At 40.4% G+C, this 17,239-nt stretch overlaps 1 protein-coding gene across 3 annotated transcripts; it reads left to right on the forward strand.

Moving 5' to 3' along the window:
- The first annotated feature begins 1,867 nt into the window (after positions 1-1,867).
- On the forward strand, positions 1,868-16,302 carry LOC138982817 (uncharacterized). Of its 3 annotated transcripts, XR_011460983.1 has the most exons (13): positions 1,868-2,009; positions 2,495-2,547; positions 3,436-3,457; positions 4,334-4,548; positions 5,064-5,195; positions 7,848-8,063; positions 9,818-9,966; positions 12,087-12,241; positions 12,641-12,725; positions 13,129-13,297; positions 14,024-14,144; positions 14,949-15,811; positions 15,856-16,302. XR_011460983.1 is itself a non-coding variant. In XM_070356167.1 (12 exons), the coding sequence occupies exons 2-12, from the start codon at positions 2,497-2,499 to the stop codon at positions 15,200-15,202; spliced, it is 1,569 nt and encodes a 522-aa protein (XP_070212268.1). In that variant the 5' UTR covers positions 1,868-2,009; positions 2,495-2,496; the 3' UTR covers positions 15,203-16,302. The 3 variants fall into 3 exon arrangements, 2 of the variants coding, with proteins under 2 accessions (XP_070212268.1, XP_070212269.1); XM_070356167.1 differs by having other exon boundaries at positions 14,949-16,302; XM_070356168.1 differs by having other exon boundaries at positions 1,872-2,026; positions 14,949-16,302.
- Positions 16,303-17,239: the final 937 nt, after the last annotated feature.

A 17,239-nucleotide genomic window follows, 5' to 3' on the forward strand; every position in this document is an offset into this window, starting at 1 on the left:
TTGACCTCTGTTTTAGACGGCGTAACGGCAAAAATATATGTGCGCACGATAATTCGCTTTCTCACCTGCATGCTTGTCCCCCGGTGTTCACAACCGTAATGAGCTAAGGTGTGACCGGGCAAACTAGCAGGTGACGCTTAGCAAGCTTGTCATACACATCACACAAAAGCAAAACTTGAGCAAACATCTCTCGTTCGAGTTCTCGCGAAGTCGCGCCCAAGTGACGAGACCGGCGCTAACGAAAAATCAAGCTTTGTGAGGGAGTGTTGTGTTTTGCCAAGGAGCGTGTGTGGTAGGAACATCCCTGATTTTGTTTCGTCAATGTTTTGTGCGGAAATATGAAGCCAAACATCGAGGTTAGCTTCTTCTGCGGCGCAGGCGTATAAAGGTGTGGATTATCACTATGTTTGGAATTTGTTAAAGGTGATGTCCGACGAACATTGTGCGAACATTCGTCAAGCATGTTTTTCTGTGCTATTAATATAGAATGTCTTTCCCCTTCTCATTAAGAAGGAATTGCGTTTGGGATCAGCAACATAATAATTGGCGTGTGCCTTTTTACATGTATTCAAAAATAGACTTTGATAATTATAAGATACGTTTGTTATGTTTCTGTCGAACGCCGCCCGACCCCTTGTTCAACGTGAAGAACACAAAGTTCACTTCCTCTGATTGGTCAGTATAGTAATGTTTGAAGAGGCAATTAATTAAGTCGTGAAACAAGATAAATCTTCTTTTAATTATATGAGCAAAACGTCTTTTGCCTATTTATATGCGCCAGAAGCCATACTTAGTGTCATGTATTAGTTGGTCTTTTCTCCTTTTTCTGAATTTAATGAATGTGCCGCTACAAGTTCGTAATCTGACTCCAGAATTATCCAGGTCTTCCCTGTGATCGTCGTTTTCGTCGTCTTCGTTGTCGTTCCTCCTCCTCCTCCTTTTCTTCTGCCTAAACATCATCATCCAAATATCTCCATCATCATGAAGTTTTCAGATGCTTTGCTTCTTCTTCTTTTCGATCGCCGATCACACTTGGAGTCCAGATCTTGAGATATCTTTATTTGGTGTTTAACGTCGTTTTCAACCACGAAGGTTATATCGCGACGGGGAAAGGGGGGAGATGGGATAGAGCTACTTGTCAATTGTTTCTTGTTCACAAAAGCACTAATCAAAAATTTGCTCCAGGGGCTTGCAACGTAGTTCAATATATTACCTTACTGGGAGAATGCAAGTTTCCAGTACAAAGGACTTAACATTTCTTACATACTGCTTGACTAAAATCTTTACAAAAATTGACTATATTCTATACAAGAAACACTTAACAAGGGTAAAAGGAGAAACAGAATCCGTCAGTCGCCTCTTACGACATGCTGGGGAGCATCGGGTAAATTCTTCCCCCTAACCCGCGGGGGGTAGATCTTGAGATATAATTAGTGGTCCTCTGCAGCGCAGCCACTGGCCCGTACAGCTTGTTGTGCAGGGACTCCGGCAATGGCCAGATTTCCTCTCTCAGCACCTGGTGGTTCCTGCAGTCTCGTAGGATGTGGGCCGTGTCCTGCTCTGCTAGATGCTTTGCTTCATTTTGAAAGATAAAAAGCCTACTTTTCCATCTGACTATGGACAACACCTTTAAGACCAACTACTTCACCCATCGTTCGCATTATAGTTACGAGTGTATCCACCTTGTTATTCTCCCCCTCCCAGTTACCCTTCCCTCTTCTGTTAGTTTCGCCGACCCTTGAAATGCACCTCAAAACGTCGTACATTGAAAACTAATGTAAACAACATGCATTACACCTCGCGAGGGTGTCCATCCTTCTGATTGGTCAACAGAACGAAAACAAGGGTTAGGGGAGTGGGGGAAGGTTTTTGAGACACGGCTGGTTAAAACGCATGTAGTTAGTTTGGTATTCATACCTAATAAGTTGTCTTCTAGTCGACGAATATCAAAACAAGTCTGAGCGATTTTCTGCTGGATGTTTTGAATCTGGATGATCAGAGCGCATCAGGTACAGTCTTACTTTAGGTAATAAGGGCGAGATTTTTGACCACTAAGTAGATTTTACGCTTGACTCTTTGGTGCTTTATTTGATTCTCAGTCATACATTGTTTTCTTTTCTGCTGCCAGTGAATACGATGCAGTATATGACAGATGCGACACATTATATATACAGGGCATTGTGAACAACAAAGTCGTGTTTATGCTGGTTGTGGTTTTACTGTTGCTCTTTTTTTACAGGCTTTTTCTGCGTTGCTGTTTTCTTCTTTTCATTTTGTTTTATACATCATGTGTATTCGGAATTTAATGTTTCCATAAAAAATGGGAACATTCATAACCTAACATAGACATTTTTGTGGTTCTGCAACATTTCCAAACCTTAATGAATCAGTTCATTAAACTGTCACATTTATTTTTCTTACTCACGATTGCTTTACAATTTTTGAGACATTTCCTGAACGTGTTAATCCATTCGTCAATCTGACTTTGTTTCAGATATGACTGATAAAACACTTACTTTGCTGATTTTGTTTTCCACTCTCACCAAAGTAAGTTTTTCCTTTCCCTGGATGTTTTCGCTTCTTTCTTTGTTTCTTTCTTTGTTTCTTTCATTCTTTCTGTCTCTCAATTTTAATTTTAATTAACTCATATTACCTAACGTCAATGCTTGCTTTCTTTTAAGTCATACACATGCGAATTCCTTAATGAAGAAAACATTACTATCACATTAAATTAAATGAATAATGTATTCTCATAATCTATCATTTTAGTACACTTTACTTAGGCATCTCGTGTGCCTGTTGAAACATATATCAAAGCAGAATACGAGTATGAGCTATAACTTAATACTTTTCTCGTCAAACTTTTTTTTTCACATCGCCTCAAAAGTTTAAAACTCGGGTTTCATGCTCGGAAATGATAATATGAAGGGGCCAGAAAAAAAATAATTTGGGAATCTACTTAATACCGTGAAAGCGTTAATTAATAGTGAAAAATCTCAACGTTCTCAACGAAAAAGGGTTTTATTCAGATACACTATTTACACATTTGATATACTGTCCATCAAACGCAACGTTATCACTGATTTGATTTGTTATCATTCAAATGGAACATATCTAAACACACATAATTATGGCATGCTTGTCTGACCAATATTCTTCGTCTGACATAAAACGATAAAAAGCGAACTTCTTCTTCTCGATTGCTCAGACAGGAATTCCGGAACTTCTGATGAAGTTTGCAGTACAGCGAAGACTCCGGAAAAAAGAAAAGAAAAAAAAAAGGAAAAAAAAGCGAACCATAATTAAGGTAATCTTAGTCGTGCCAGCCTTAGAACTGATTCACGAGCAATTCCCCAAAATTAACGAGTGTGTTAATTAATTGTATCGTTTTGGGTGAGCATCTTTCATCCGATTGTTGTTATTTGTTTCTCACAGATTTCTGATGCTCAAGCTGTTAGTAAGTTAATTTTCTTTATTTCTGTCTGTATACGTACATGCCTGTAGTCTTTTCTGTCCTTTTCATTTCTGTCTGTCTTTATTATTTTTTTCTGCCCTTGTTTATGTCTTCTTTCTCTTTTTCTCTCTCTCTTCCTGCCTTTGTTTCCTTGTTTTCCCTCCCACCCCCCCTCTCTCTCTCTCTCGCTCGCTTTATATTGCTTATGCCACAACCCTCGTAAAAATAAAATTTGATTTGATTTGATTTGATATCTCTCTCTCTCTCTCTCTCTCTCTCTCTCTCTCTCTCTCTCTCTCTCTCTCTCTCTCTCTCTCTCTTTTTTTTTTTCTCCCCTTCTTTCTTCTCTTTTCCCTTTCTTTCTGCAAGAATCAGTTTCAAAACACGCTTAAACCAAGTGTTTTCTTGCTCGCCTGCGTGCTCACTCGATAGTATCATATGTTAAACCACAAGAGCTTGTATCAAAGCGCCTGTCGATCATTATTTACTCTTTCATCCTTACTGTATCCTTACTGCTACTATTGACTCGTGAATAGTAGTGGTAGGGATACAGTAAGGATACAGGAGTAAATAATGATCGACCGGCGCTTTGATTCAAGCTCCTGTGGTTAAACTGAGAAACAAAAGCAATAGTTGTGCACAACTAAAACAACATTGCATTAAGACGCGTAACTGCTCACAACCTAGCTTGACTGCTCACAACCTAGCTTGACTGCTCACAACCTAGCTTGACTGCTCACAACCTAGCTTGACTGCTCACAACCTAGCTTGACTGCTCACAGAGATGGCTTTATATCTATAGCTATGTATATATTTATGATACTATCTTTATCTATATTTCTTTATATCTGTATCTATTTTCTTAAACATTCTTTTAAGCTTACTCCCAGTGCGACAAAGACAACCTGAGCTTGACGTTTTTCTACTCAAATCCTGCGAAAGATCCCTACGACCTGTTCGCCATCAGCAGACGGTCCACATGTGGAAAACGCGCTGGTTCAATCACCGGAAACGGAACTTATGCAGAACCTTACGTCATCGCCGTGGATCTGAGCGGCGGGCTGACGTCACAATCACCTGAGTGTGGTGTTGTGGTGAGTTTTAACTGAACATTTGTTTCTGTATTATGTTGAAATAAAATATGATACAGGATTTACGATTAGTATTTTCAGTGATCGGTAACACATCTTCAAACTGTCGTTTCGTCTAGGACATTGTTTTCCTGTAAAATAAATTAGTTCTTACTATTGATAATGTTCTTTGCTGTTGATGATGGAATATTACACAAATATGGTTTTTTAAAAAACAAATCGTATTTGATGAATAAAACTTTAAAAAAAAGTATACACATCATGAATAGCAATACAAGGGACACCGTCGATTTTCATCGATTGTAAACTTCTACTTTTTACGCGTTACAAGATTATGAAGTTTCTCGATTCTTTTAAACAAAAAGAGGACACAACAGGAAACCAGGTTTGGTATGTTCTTCGTCAATATTTCGGCAGCGATAAACTCTATTGTGTCAGGTTCCTGTTTCGTTCAGTACACTGACACACATACATGAATATACAGGTCTACGATTTATCTGAAGATTTCTGTCAAGCAGCAGATTGGTCAAGGACGTTACCGACTGACGGTGCGGGCCATTTTCTCCTGTGAGGACGTCACTCCCGATGACACCGACTACACTGCTGAGTGTGACCTCCCCTTGCCCGACCCGCCCTCCAACACTGCTGTGGTAGGTACAACTGTCCTCATTGTGTGCTCTCCTGTTCTCTTCATCAAAATGATTAATTTTACTTCCTACCTTCTCTTTGCTTAACCAAAAAACTAAAAAACTAAACCGAAACGAACAGAAACGAAATAAAACTGACGAAAAGAAACGAAATGAAACGAAACAAAACTGACGAAAAAAACCGAAACGAAACGCAACGAAACGAAACAAAACAAATGAACATAGCGTGCCTTTTTTCTCAATAAATTCCGCCAGTAACACCTTGCGTAAATCTGCGGAATGACTTTGAGAAATAATCTGTCAAAGCACAGAAGGCAGCCATGCTGTTGGTTTTTGTGTTGTGCTCGAAAGGAACGATTCCTTCTTCTTGTCGTTCGCTGTTAGATCGTCAGTCCGGACTGCAGGGCGAAACGTGCTGTCCTCTCCAAGTCCTCTTTGGGGCCGGATAGCTTCTTTTGTAGCGCTGTCTCCTCTGGCCAGATGGTGTCCCTCAGAGCACTGTGGTATGGACAAGCCTGCAGGATGTGCTCTGCTGTCTGATTCTTGCCACACGGACTTAGGGGGGAGGGAACTAGCTTCAGCTTTGTGGCCATATGATGGTTTAGTCTGTTATGTCCAGTGCGAATTCTGAGTAGGACGATTCCTGATGCGCATGTCAAAATTGTTGGCAGATCTGAGATGGTAGACAGGATTGCTTGTACGAGAAGGAATGCATCTTTTAAAAAAAAGGGGACGGTTGATAAAATACAATATAGAACATTTATGATCAACCTCGACCTCCAACCGAAGATGAATTCAATTAACTCTCATCTCAGTATTATTTACCAGCTGTATATTATGTTTTGTTCACTGTAAAATTCCGTTACTTGAGATGCTTGAATTAAATAATCATTTCATTCATTAACCGGTCTTATTTTTATTTCAAACGTAATTCGTCTATCTTTTCTATGTTTTTTTCTTTCATTTACTGTTCAACACTCAATTTCGTCATACTCTGCATTCCTTCTTGATTTGTGTGTGTGTAAACATAATAACTTCTATTCGCCAGTCATATCTTTTCTTTTTTTCTTTAACTGATTTCCCTTTAAACCCGCTACTAACTATACAGCCATACCAAGCCGAACTAGTTCGGCGAACTTTCGGCGACGTCATCAAATCAGGAGATTCCCCTATTTTTGGGTTGCACCTGTAACGTTCGCGGTTCGCCGATACAATCCTGCAAACATTCGGCGCGTCATCGGCGAACTGACTTTTCATAGGTTGAATATTTTTATATCTTGATCCTTGAAGAGGGACAATACCGACGGCTATAACGCTGTCAACCGATCACGAGTCTTCTCACGTGATATTTCTTGATCATGTGACCGGTGTCACCGATACATTTCGCCGCTAGTTAGTACACCGAACCAGGCACGGTGTAACATTCGCCGAACGTTCGCCGACCTAGTTCGGCTTGGTTCGGCTGTAGTTAGTAGCGGGCTTTAGAACCAAATCAATGTTCGATGATTTTCGTCGGTACTTGCGCAAGGGTTATACGCACTGAAATTCGTGGACCATGCGGGTTGTTTTTGCTAATAAAACATGCACATGTATTTAACACAGAATATCATGTCAGAATAACAACATAAACGATATTTATATTTTGTTTTGTCTCGTCGACATTATACTTGTCTCGTCTGAATATCGGACCCTATTGCTATACACTGAAAAACACAGTCGCTGTTAATAATGGTAACGTAAAGTACTCATAACGTAAGCAATAGTATGCTTGAAATAAGTTCACAAAAAACATGGAGTACGTAACAATAAAAACTGAGACTGACTAGACATTATTTTGTCTGACTACTGAGATGGTACTTGAAATATCACGTATTCACGGTCTCTCTCTTAATCTCTGATGTCGCGGCTTTTCTTTCCCGTTCAAAGAACTTAACGATTTAATCTGCTCTAATGCTTGTCATGAACACCACTTGTAGTTTGCTTTAAACAATGTTTTATTACTGTTAACATATTCGTGAAATTTACATTTATACGTATTAAAACAACAACAAGCCCACGGCTTGTAGTACTTCAAAACAAGTAACAATTGGAAATAAGTAAGCAAATTGCAGACAGTTATTTCATAATGTGCACACACACAAAATCAATCAGTTTAACACAAAATATTGTCCACATTTTTAAATTTTTTTTTTTTTACATGAAACCAAACAAAAGTATGCATAAGATCAAGGGTTTTGGGATTTATCAAAGCGAGTAAAACAGTAAACAAAATAAGAATTGTAGGTCATGGGAACGTTTAATTACTGAAATTTAGTTTTGTTTTGTTTTGTTTTGTTTTGTTTTGTTTTGTTTTGTTTTGGCAATAATGAATGAAACGTTCCAATATCCTACAAATTACAATTCTTGTTTTTTGATTCTGAAGTTTGGAACGTTGGCAGTCTATCTGATTTTGGGTCTGCTTTTTGTTTTCTTGTGTATTCGTTGTACCGAAGAAGCCCACATAGGCGAACATTTGACTTTGTCTTTGTGTTGGTGAGTACCGATTTCTTTTGTTTTTCAGCTTTGTTTTCACCCACAGTCATCTTGTTGTTTAGATTTTGTTTTTGGATTAGTACACACACTACTGTTTTTCTGAACAAACTTTCTATCTTCCAGACATCGCGTTTGGCCAGCTACACGTGCCAAGCGCCCTCCACCATTGTCTTCACCTACTCGCAGAGTTCCCTCGTCCCGCCATTCGATATCTACGCTGCTGACAAAGAGGTCACGTGCTCCCTTTCAGCCAGTCAGGGTACGGGCACAGGGGCTGATGCGGACCCGTATGTGCTACAAATTGATGTCAGCGACACTACCAATGATTGTGGTGTGACTGTAAGTTTCAAACTTACGTTTTTCTTAAATAAATCTGTTTGCGTGTTTAGTTTTTTTTTTATTACCTAATCAGTTGTACAAAAGTGTGGAATAAAGGCATGAAGTTCATCTACTTTTTGCAGAACGTTTAGAAGTGTGAATGGATGTTTTGAGTTATAAAAAAAAACAAATATAAAAAAACATTGTGTTGTAGCTAGCCTAGTTACTTCGTTGCACAATGAATTGAGGCTGACAAAGAAAAACAGCAATCAATAATTATAAGACTATTCTGATGGACACGTGGGGGAATTCGGGGGCTGTGATTGGATGGTCTCACACATCCCTTTTCCGATCATCAAAGCATAATGCTACGGAAGTCGGCCATTTTTGCCAATATCCAAAAGCATATTGGCAATAACAAAGACGCATGGTTCCGGTTTCTTCCACGTGTATAAAGTACACGCATACCTCACCAGACGATGCCATTTGCTTTGTGTGTGTTTTTGTTGTTGCTTAATGTACATGACATACATTACGTGTAAAATCCAGTTCTTTAACAGGCAACAAACCTTGCAAATTTCCAGAAGCTGCAATCTGAAGCGACCTATCTCTGATTCTAGCAGACGATCTCTCCAATGTTTAACACAAAATCAGCAAACTCTCCTGTCACATAGAACGTCCATTGTATAGTGCAATGTTGAAATGAAGTTACCGGTCTGAAACATTTAGTCGTTTCTTCTGAGACAATCCTTGTTCTCTTATCCTCTACAGATTTACCGCAGTCTTCACCACGCGAATTCCCAACAGAAGTCAGACTTTTGAACATACAATCTACGTACGCAAGCATGATACGTCATGACGTCATATGATTCCTAGCATATTGACGTAATGCTAAACATCCGATTATTCTACATACCTGAGAGAGACACCCGTGAGATAATAATCGTTCAAATCACACGTGTGTATATCATGTAAATGAGGTCATGTCAAGCAAGTCTGGTAGGGACCTGTTTTTCCACTGCTTATGATGCCAAAGTCACCGAGACAAACGTCATTATAGAAACAAAAATTGCGCTCGCTAATTACCCTCGATGAATCTTTAGAACTAACACGTCACGCCACACTTTCAGAGTGACGTTTCTTTGCTTTGACGTAATAGATTGCACGAGGCTTTAGAAGAGATCGAGGTTCCGAAACAAGCGTCTTCAATATTTAGCTGCCTCCACTGCGGGACATTTTCAGTAAAATACACGTAAGTACAGTATGTAGGATAAACAGAATACTACATGGCTTGCTGTGTCGTACCAGATTTACACTCGTTGCTTTTTCAAATAGTGAACAGCTCGCTTTCGCTCGCAGTTCAATATTAAAAAAAACAACTCGTGTAAATCTGGTACGACACAGCAAGCCATGTAGTATTCTCTATTTATCTCGAGTTTTCTCCGTAATACATGTCCGTGGGTTTTTCAATGTTCGGTTATTTCCGTGGCTTCATGCGGAAAGGGAACCGTCGTCTGCAATCAACGACATGGACCATTGTGGTACTTGTTGCTGACAAAAACATGGGTTTAACACAGAATTTAAATGTCAGAATAGCTATATAAATGCTATTGTGTTTTTATCGTAGCAATAGGGTCCGATATTTAGACTCGAACAAGTATAATGCGACTCGTCTTCGACTCGTCGGCATTATACTTGTCTAGTCTAAATATCGGGCCCTATTGCTACGCTGAAAACACAATAGCTGTTAATACGACAGCGATTTATGGTTCCAGAAAACTGGGACAGACACATACTCCGTGGTTATGTACGTGCAACAGCTTGCTGACCTCATCACCAGTGCTGACGTCTCCTATGCTCTGACGTGTAACTTTACGTCACTAGCCAGCCAGGTCATCTCGTCGGCCACGCTGCCTGCGCAAAGGTCAGCTGACAGGCGCTGAGCTTGCTTGTTTCAATTTTCTGGCGTTATTATTGACAAGCATTAGGGAAAAAGTGATTTTTTTTCTGATGAATTCTGAATGATAAAATATGATTTACCGGATTATGCGATAAATAAACAATATACGCTGTATTTGGTTTCAAGTCGGCTGGTTCGGCCCACAGGTACTCGTCACGAGGTGGGCGGGATCAAAGTGGGCGGGGCCTGCGGGTTGGATTACGTGCTTTTAAGACTACTACTATAACTTAAATAAAAAGAAAACACACCAGTAACCAGGTTAGGTACGTTTATATCTATACTCAATATTTCGGCACGTTACTGCCTTCTTCGGGATGGTAAATAATAATGATGTATAAACTGTATATATGATGATAATGTGAACACTGATAATGTTTTAGATTTGATTATTCTTTTAGGAAAATATTATATTTATAAATGTAAACTTCAGGGCTCAGTTCCGCTTTTGAGTGTTTTTTTGAAAATATTAAAACAAAGATATTATATTGAAAAAAATTTGAATTTTATCAGGAATAGAAAATTTGAATTTTTGTCAGAGTGGTTACCCTATGCGAATATATGTTAGGTTATTGACCAAGGCGAAGTGTCCATTTCAGCTTCACTTTTTCCACAGTTTAAAATTGTAGGTTTTTATAAGACTTTAGGCAAGAGTGTGTGTGTATGTCTTATGTCTGTCTGCTTGTCTTATCCTCTTACCTGTCTGTCACCCTGTCCAATCTTATGGGTGTAGGGGTGTCTTGTATTTTAGTGACTTTTGATTATTGTTGGGTGGAACTTCAAGAAGAATCTATTATTTGTATTATCATCTAAGAGTATACATTATAAATGATACCACCACCATCATTACCCTCTCTCTCTCTCTCTCTCTCTCTCTCTCTCTCTCTCTCTCTCTCTCTCTCTCTCTCTCTCTCTCTCTCTCTCTCTCTCTCTTTTCAAATCAAGCCTTCTTTATTCAGGCGCGGTCCTATGGAACTCACTGCCTATTTTTCTTAAGCATAAAACAAACACAGACAGCTTAAAAAAAAATTATATGTCGCACATAATGCAACTAAACATGTGCTGAATGGTTCATCAATTCATTTAAAATGTATGTGCATGTTAAACAAAATTATAATAATATGCAGATCTAAATTAAGTTATGTTAAAAATTGACACTTGGAAATTGTACTTAAAATGCAGCATGACAATTTATTTTTTAAATTTGTATCTGTATATACAGTTATAATGTATTATGTTTGATGTGATAGTTCTTTGATTATATTGTTTTCTGTTCTTGTTGACCCTATATTAGGGCGAGGGCTGGATGTAAAAAAGCAATATTCTTGCTTATCTATTACCCTCGATAATAAAGATTTTGTCTTGTCTTGTCTTGTCTTGTCTCTCTCTCTCTCTCTCTCTCTATATATTAGGGCGAGGGCTGGATGTAAAAAAGCAATATTCTTGCTTATCTATTACCCTCGATAATAAAGATTTTGTCTTGTCTTGTATTGTCTTCTCTCTCTCTCTCTCTCTCTCTCTCTCTCTCTCTCTCTCTCTCTCTCTCTTTCTTTCTTTTTATCAGTATTGTAATCTGCATGTTATGTTATGCTTCGGCCTTACTTGTAGGCTAACGGTATGTTATATTATGTCCGTCTGTCTGTTATGTCCTAATGTTGTATATAGGCTTATATGTCTTGTATACTTGCCATTTACATATTTATTATAAATGTTGAAGGATGAATGATGATACATTGTAGACGGATGCATGTTATTGATTAAAAGCCCCACAATGATGTGCTTGGCAAACAAAAAAAAACACAAAAAAAGTATATATAGTGTATAGATGTAGTAGAGACGACCGTTCATCACCCTAACCAAGTGACATCCAAGAGATTAGCCTCGCCCACCTCGCGTCGGGCGCCTGTGGTTCGGCCCTGCCTCATGATTACCGGGATTCTGAGTGTTATTCACTTGACTTACTCAACATGCAAGATTAACCAAAGTTTAGCTTAGCACATTTAACAACAACAATTAATATTTGACTATGCACACAGGAGAGGAATGTAACGCCAACTAATCATCATACGATACAAAACAATGTGCAGTAACATACCGGTTGGTGAGGCTGACCAGAACCAGCCGTCAGCCTCGCTGTACGTGGTGTCGTCATCACAAACGACGTCATCCGCCTCTGACGCTGTGCTCTCTTCCTTTGCTGTGGGCGACTCTGTGAGGCTGGCCGCTAGACTGCTCGCTGGGCGTGAGTCTCAACCATTGTTTTCTTATTTTTGTAATATATTTTTTTTTAAGTTATTTTTTATTTTTTCGATGTTGTTATTGTTGATGATGTTGGTGTTGTTGTTACAGTTGTAATTGTTGAAGTTGTTGATACTCTGTTTGTATGCCCCCCCCCCCTCCCCCACTCCCCCCCGCTCACACACACACACACACCCAATATTGGACAAAATATTGGAACTTTTGTAATCATATATTTTGGTACACCGAGGCACCATTATAAGAGGAAGACTCTTCTAGAAATTCATACATTTATCTACAGAGTTTGATTTTTGTTTTATGTATGTACGTATATCTTTCTTCCTTGCTGTACTCGTACTAAATTTAGTTTATCTTAAAGCGATTCGTGGCTTTTTCTTTATAGCGGCTACAGGTCTGAGAGTTCGGCAGTGCACAGCAAGTCCAGGTCCTGACCTGACACCGCAGATATCTGTGCTCAACGACAAGGGGTCAGTCTCTTATTTAAAAAAAAATTCAATTTATCTATTTTCTTATCTATTGTATCAGTAGTCTAGAACACAAAGAATATTCACGTTATTTTTATTTTTTTGTTCGACCTGACACCATGGATATCTGGGCTCAAAGACAAGGGGCCAGTCTCTTTCTCAGTGTCTCTCTCTATCTTTCTCTCTCTCTCTCTGTCTGTCTGTCTGTCTGTCTGTCTCTCTGTCTGTCTGTCTGTCTGTCTGTCTGTCTGTCTGTCTCTCTCTCTCCCTCTCTCTCTCTCATATTCATTTCTCTTCTTTTTGTATTTTATCTATTGTATAAGCAGTACACCACTAGGGACACATCACTCATAACATAGCTCATTTACTTTCCTTTTCTGTCAGAATGTTTTTTTCTGCTTTTAAGGTGTTCAACCGCCAACAGCCTGGTGCCACCTTTCATCGGTCAGAGCCCATCAGGAGAGGAAGCCCTGACCGATAGCTTCGAGGCCTTTAAGTTTACCGGTCACGCCACTGTCTACTTTCAGTGCGTGGCTGACTTCTGCTACGGTGTCAACGACCAGACATGTCAGGGGGTACAGAAATTCTTCAATGTTTGTGTGACATCATGCTAATGGGCAGAATATACCTGCGCAGTTTCAGCGGCACAGACCACGCACGGCCTATTATTTATGCCGCGATAGGGATTATGACGAGTACTTGGCCTGTTTTCCATTCATGCAACGTGTAGCGGGCTGGGATAATCTGCAGTGCGTCGTCGGTCCTGCTGAAGTTACATTATGTGAGCGGAGCCCCTTAGTGTCTCTTATCATCTACGCTACACTGTGAACTTAATCAGAATGCCAAAGATTGTATAAACACTCCACGAGTGTGTAGCATTATGCTCAGTCTCTCATCTTCGCGCTGCAATTAATTAAGATATTTTGGGCTCAAAGATTAAAGAGGATGTTGACATATTTAAGTTTGGGACATAATAATAGGCTGGCGAAACACGTGATCGTTAACAGTTCTGAAAACGCACATTCTTTGGTGTTTGGTGGATGTACGTTATTGTTCTTGGGGAATTCCCTCAAAAACGTGGGCTGCTATTCCTCGGGGTAGCGTGCAACGACAGAATCGCGCAACCTATTTTTCTTTTTCTTTTTCCTGAATGCGTGTATTGGTGTTTTCCAAGGCCTGATACTTTTGTTGTGACCTTATGATCTTTATCGTGCGCATGCGTGCACAAGGGTGTGGTATTTAACTCCCTGCAAAAGTTGTCTCACAAGTTCTATAACAGATATTCTTTCTTCTATCCCCAGAGCCACTGTCTCACCACGCGGCGAAAGCGTGAGGCAAACAACGTTTCAAACGACACATTCTTGTCTGACGTCATCACTGCCTACGTCACAGTTCACTCCGACGTTGCGTCAAACATCACACGTAAGACACGAGATTTTTGCTGTTTTAAATATCAGTGTGTGTGCAAGGTGTTGTATTATTGTGAACTGTGCGTGTGCGTGTGGAGGGGGGGGGGGAGTACGTCAGTGAGTGTGCGTTCGTTCATGCAATGTGTGTGTGTGTGTGTGTGTGTGTGTGTGTGTGTGTGTGTGTGTGTGTGTGTGAGTGATGTGTGCGTGCGTGCGTGTATGTGTGAATGTATGTTGTGTGTGTGTGTGTGTGTGTGTTTGTGTGTGTGTAAGTGTGTATGTGTGTGTGTGTGTAAGTGTGTTTGTATGTGTGCGTGCCCGCGCGTGTGTATGTGTGAATGTGTGTGTGTGTGTGTGTGTGTGTGTGTGAATGTGTGTGTGTGTGAATGTGTGTGTGTGTGTGTGTGTGTGTGTGTGTGTGTGTGTGTGTGTGAGTGGTGTGTGCGTGCGTGCGTGTATGTGTGAATGTGTGTGTGTGTGTGTGTGAGTGATGTGTGCGTGCGTGCGTGTATGTGTGTGTGTGTGTGTGTGTGTGTGTGTGTGATGTGTGCGTGCGTGTATGTGTGAATGTGTGTGTGTGTGTGTGTGTGTGTGTGTGTGTGTGTGTGTGTGTGTGTGTGTGTGTATGTATGAATGAATGTGTGTGTGTGTGTGTGTGTGTGTGTGTGTGTGTGTGTGTGTGTGTGTGTGTGTGTATGTATGAATGTGTGTGTGTGTGTGTGTATGTGTGTGTGTGTGTGTGTGTGTGTGTGTGTGTGTGTGTAAACGTGCAAAGACAGACGTATTATGACTAAGCTTAACTCTTCATTTTTCCAAGGCTCAATAGAAAAAGGGCGAGAACAAGAGGTCAACTCTCACCGTTGGACGAGGAATTACATTGCAGTGGTAGCCTCCCTTGCTGCTTTCGGCGCTGCGTTGGTCTTGGTATGCATCTGTCTCTGTGTCGCAATTATTGCATTGCAAAGGCGCGTGCGAAGATGTCGCGAGACCCATGCTGTTCCGCCGAGGGTGAAATGTTCTGCTGTCCATGGTCAGCGTTCCTTCCAGGGCGAAAGGCAAATTCGTTACTAACAACTATACTTAGAGAAGTACAAGAAGTGTAAGTTTGACTGTATGCATGAAAGAGTCAAATCATGCTGGAGATGTGATTGGGAAAAAAACCCTGAAGAAAGATATGGTGTAAGAGAAAGGGAAAGAAACTGACAAGGGGGTTTGGACCACTAAAGATACAAAAATGGGAAAGAAACTGACAAGGGGGTTTGGACCACTAAAGATGTAGAAATGGGAAAGAAACTGACAAGGGGGTTTGGACCACTAAAGATATGGAAATGGGAAAGAAACTGACAAGGGGGTTTGGACCACTAAAGATGTAGAAATGGGAAAGAAACTGACAGGGGGCTTTGGACCACTAAAGATGTAGAAATGGGAAAGAAACTGACAAGGGGGTTTGGACCACTAAAGATGTAGAAATGGGAAAGAAACTGACAGGGGGCTTTGGACCACTAAAGATGTAGAAATGGGAAAGAAACTGACAGGGGGCTTTGGACCACTAAAGATGTAGAAATGGGAAAGAAACTGACAGGGGGGTTAGGACCACTAAAGATGTAGAACTGGGAAAGAAACTGACAGGGGGGTTAGGACCACTAAAGATGTAGAAATGGGAAAGAAACTGACAGGGGGGTTAGGACCACTAAAGATGTAGAACTGGGAAAGAAACTGACAAGGGGGTTTGGACCACTAAAGATGTAGAAATGGGAAAGAAACTGACAGGGGGGTTTGGACCACTAAAGATGTAGAAATGGGAAAGAAACTGACAGGGGGCTTTGGACCACTAAAGATGTAGAAATGGGAAAGAAACTGACATAGGGGTTTGGACCACTAAAGATGTAGAAATGGGAAAGAAACTGACATAGGGGTTTGGACCACTAAAGATGTAGAAATGGGAAGGTCGACAAACAATACGAAAACCGGACACAATTTAACAGGAAATAAGCAAAGTAATTCATTGGCTTGGGAAAAAAACATTCATGATTTTGAAAACCGTGGTTTCACTGACACACACTTTTGTAACGTAAGTTGCGTGTATTGTATAGTTTTATTCTGCATCACATAATTATGTGGAAACTTACAGATTAATTAATTATGAAAAGTAAAATGTTTTATAATCCTTTTGAGAGCTCGCGCGCGTGTGTGTGTGTGTGTGTGTGTGTGTGTGTGTGTGTGTGTGTGTGTGTGTGTGTGTGTGTGTGTGTGTGTGTGTGTGTGTGTGTGTGTGTGTGTGTGTGTGTGTGTGTGTGTGTTGGATCCACGTCTGAGAGAGAAAGCAATGCAAGTGAAACACATTAGGCTCAGGCCTTCAAATCATACATCGATTGACCCCAAAAATCGACTTCACTCATATTTTGCTAATATTGTGTCTGTGGTATTTTCAAAATGAGTTGAAACAAGTGTGAAAAAACAGAGAAATCTGCCGGATTGATTTTATGATACAGAATTTTGAATATGATGACATGCCAAGAATCAGATAAACGAGGATTGGGTAATTGAATGGGGTGTCTGACCGACCAATCACAATCAAAGGACCTATTTTGAGACGGGTGCTGTGGCGGGGTGGTAAAACGTCGGCCACTTAATCGGAAGGTCGAGGGTTCGAATCCCGGCCGCGGCCGCCTGGTGGGTTAAGTGTGGAGATTTTTCCGATCTCCCAGGTCAACTTATGTGCAGATCTGCTAGTGGCTTATCCCCCTTCGTGTGTACACGCAAGCACAAGACCAAGTGCGCACGGAAAAGATCTTGTAATTCATATCAGAGTTCGGTGGGTTATAGAAACACGAAAATACCCAGCATGCTTTCTCCGAAAGCGGCGTATGGCTGCCTTAATGGCGGGGTAAAAACGGTCATAGGCTACACGTAAAATTCCACTCGTCGAAAAACACGAGTGTACGTGGGAGTTTTAGCCCACGAACGCAGGAGAAGAAGAAGAAGTTAGTGGTATTAAGCCCTGGTTTACGTTTGTTGTAAAGATGTGTTTCTCTCTGAATCATTGTAACGTGTCTTTCTGATATGGCCTAAAATAGCGTAATTACATGACGTTATCTTGGGTTAAAA

This window comes from Littorina saxatilis, linkage group LG12 (assembly GCF_037325665.1).
Source record: "Littorina saxatilis isolate snail1 linkage group LG12, US_GU_Lsax_2.0, whole genome shotgun sequence".
Taxonomy (NCBI): Eukaryota; Metazoa; Mollusca; class Gastropoda; order Littorinimorpha; family Littorinidae; genus Littorina; species Littorina saxatilis.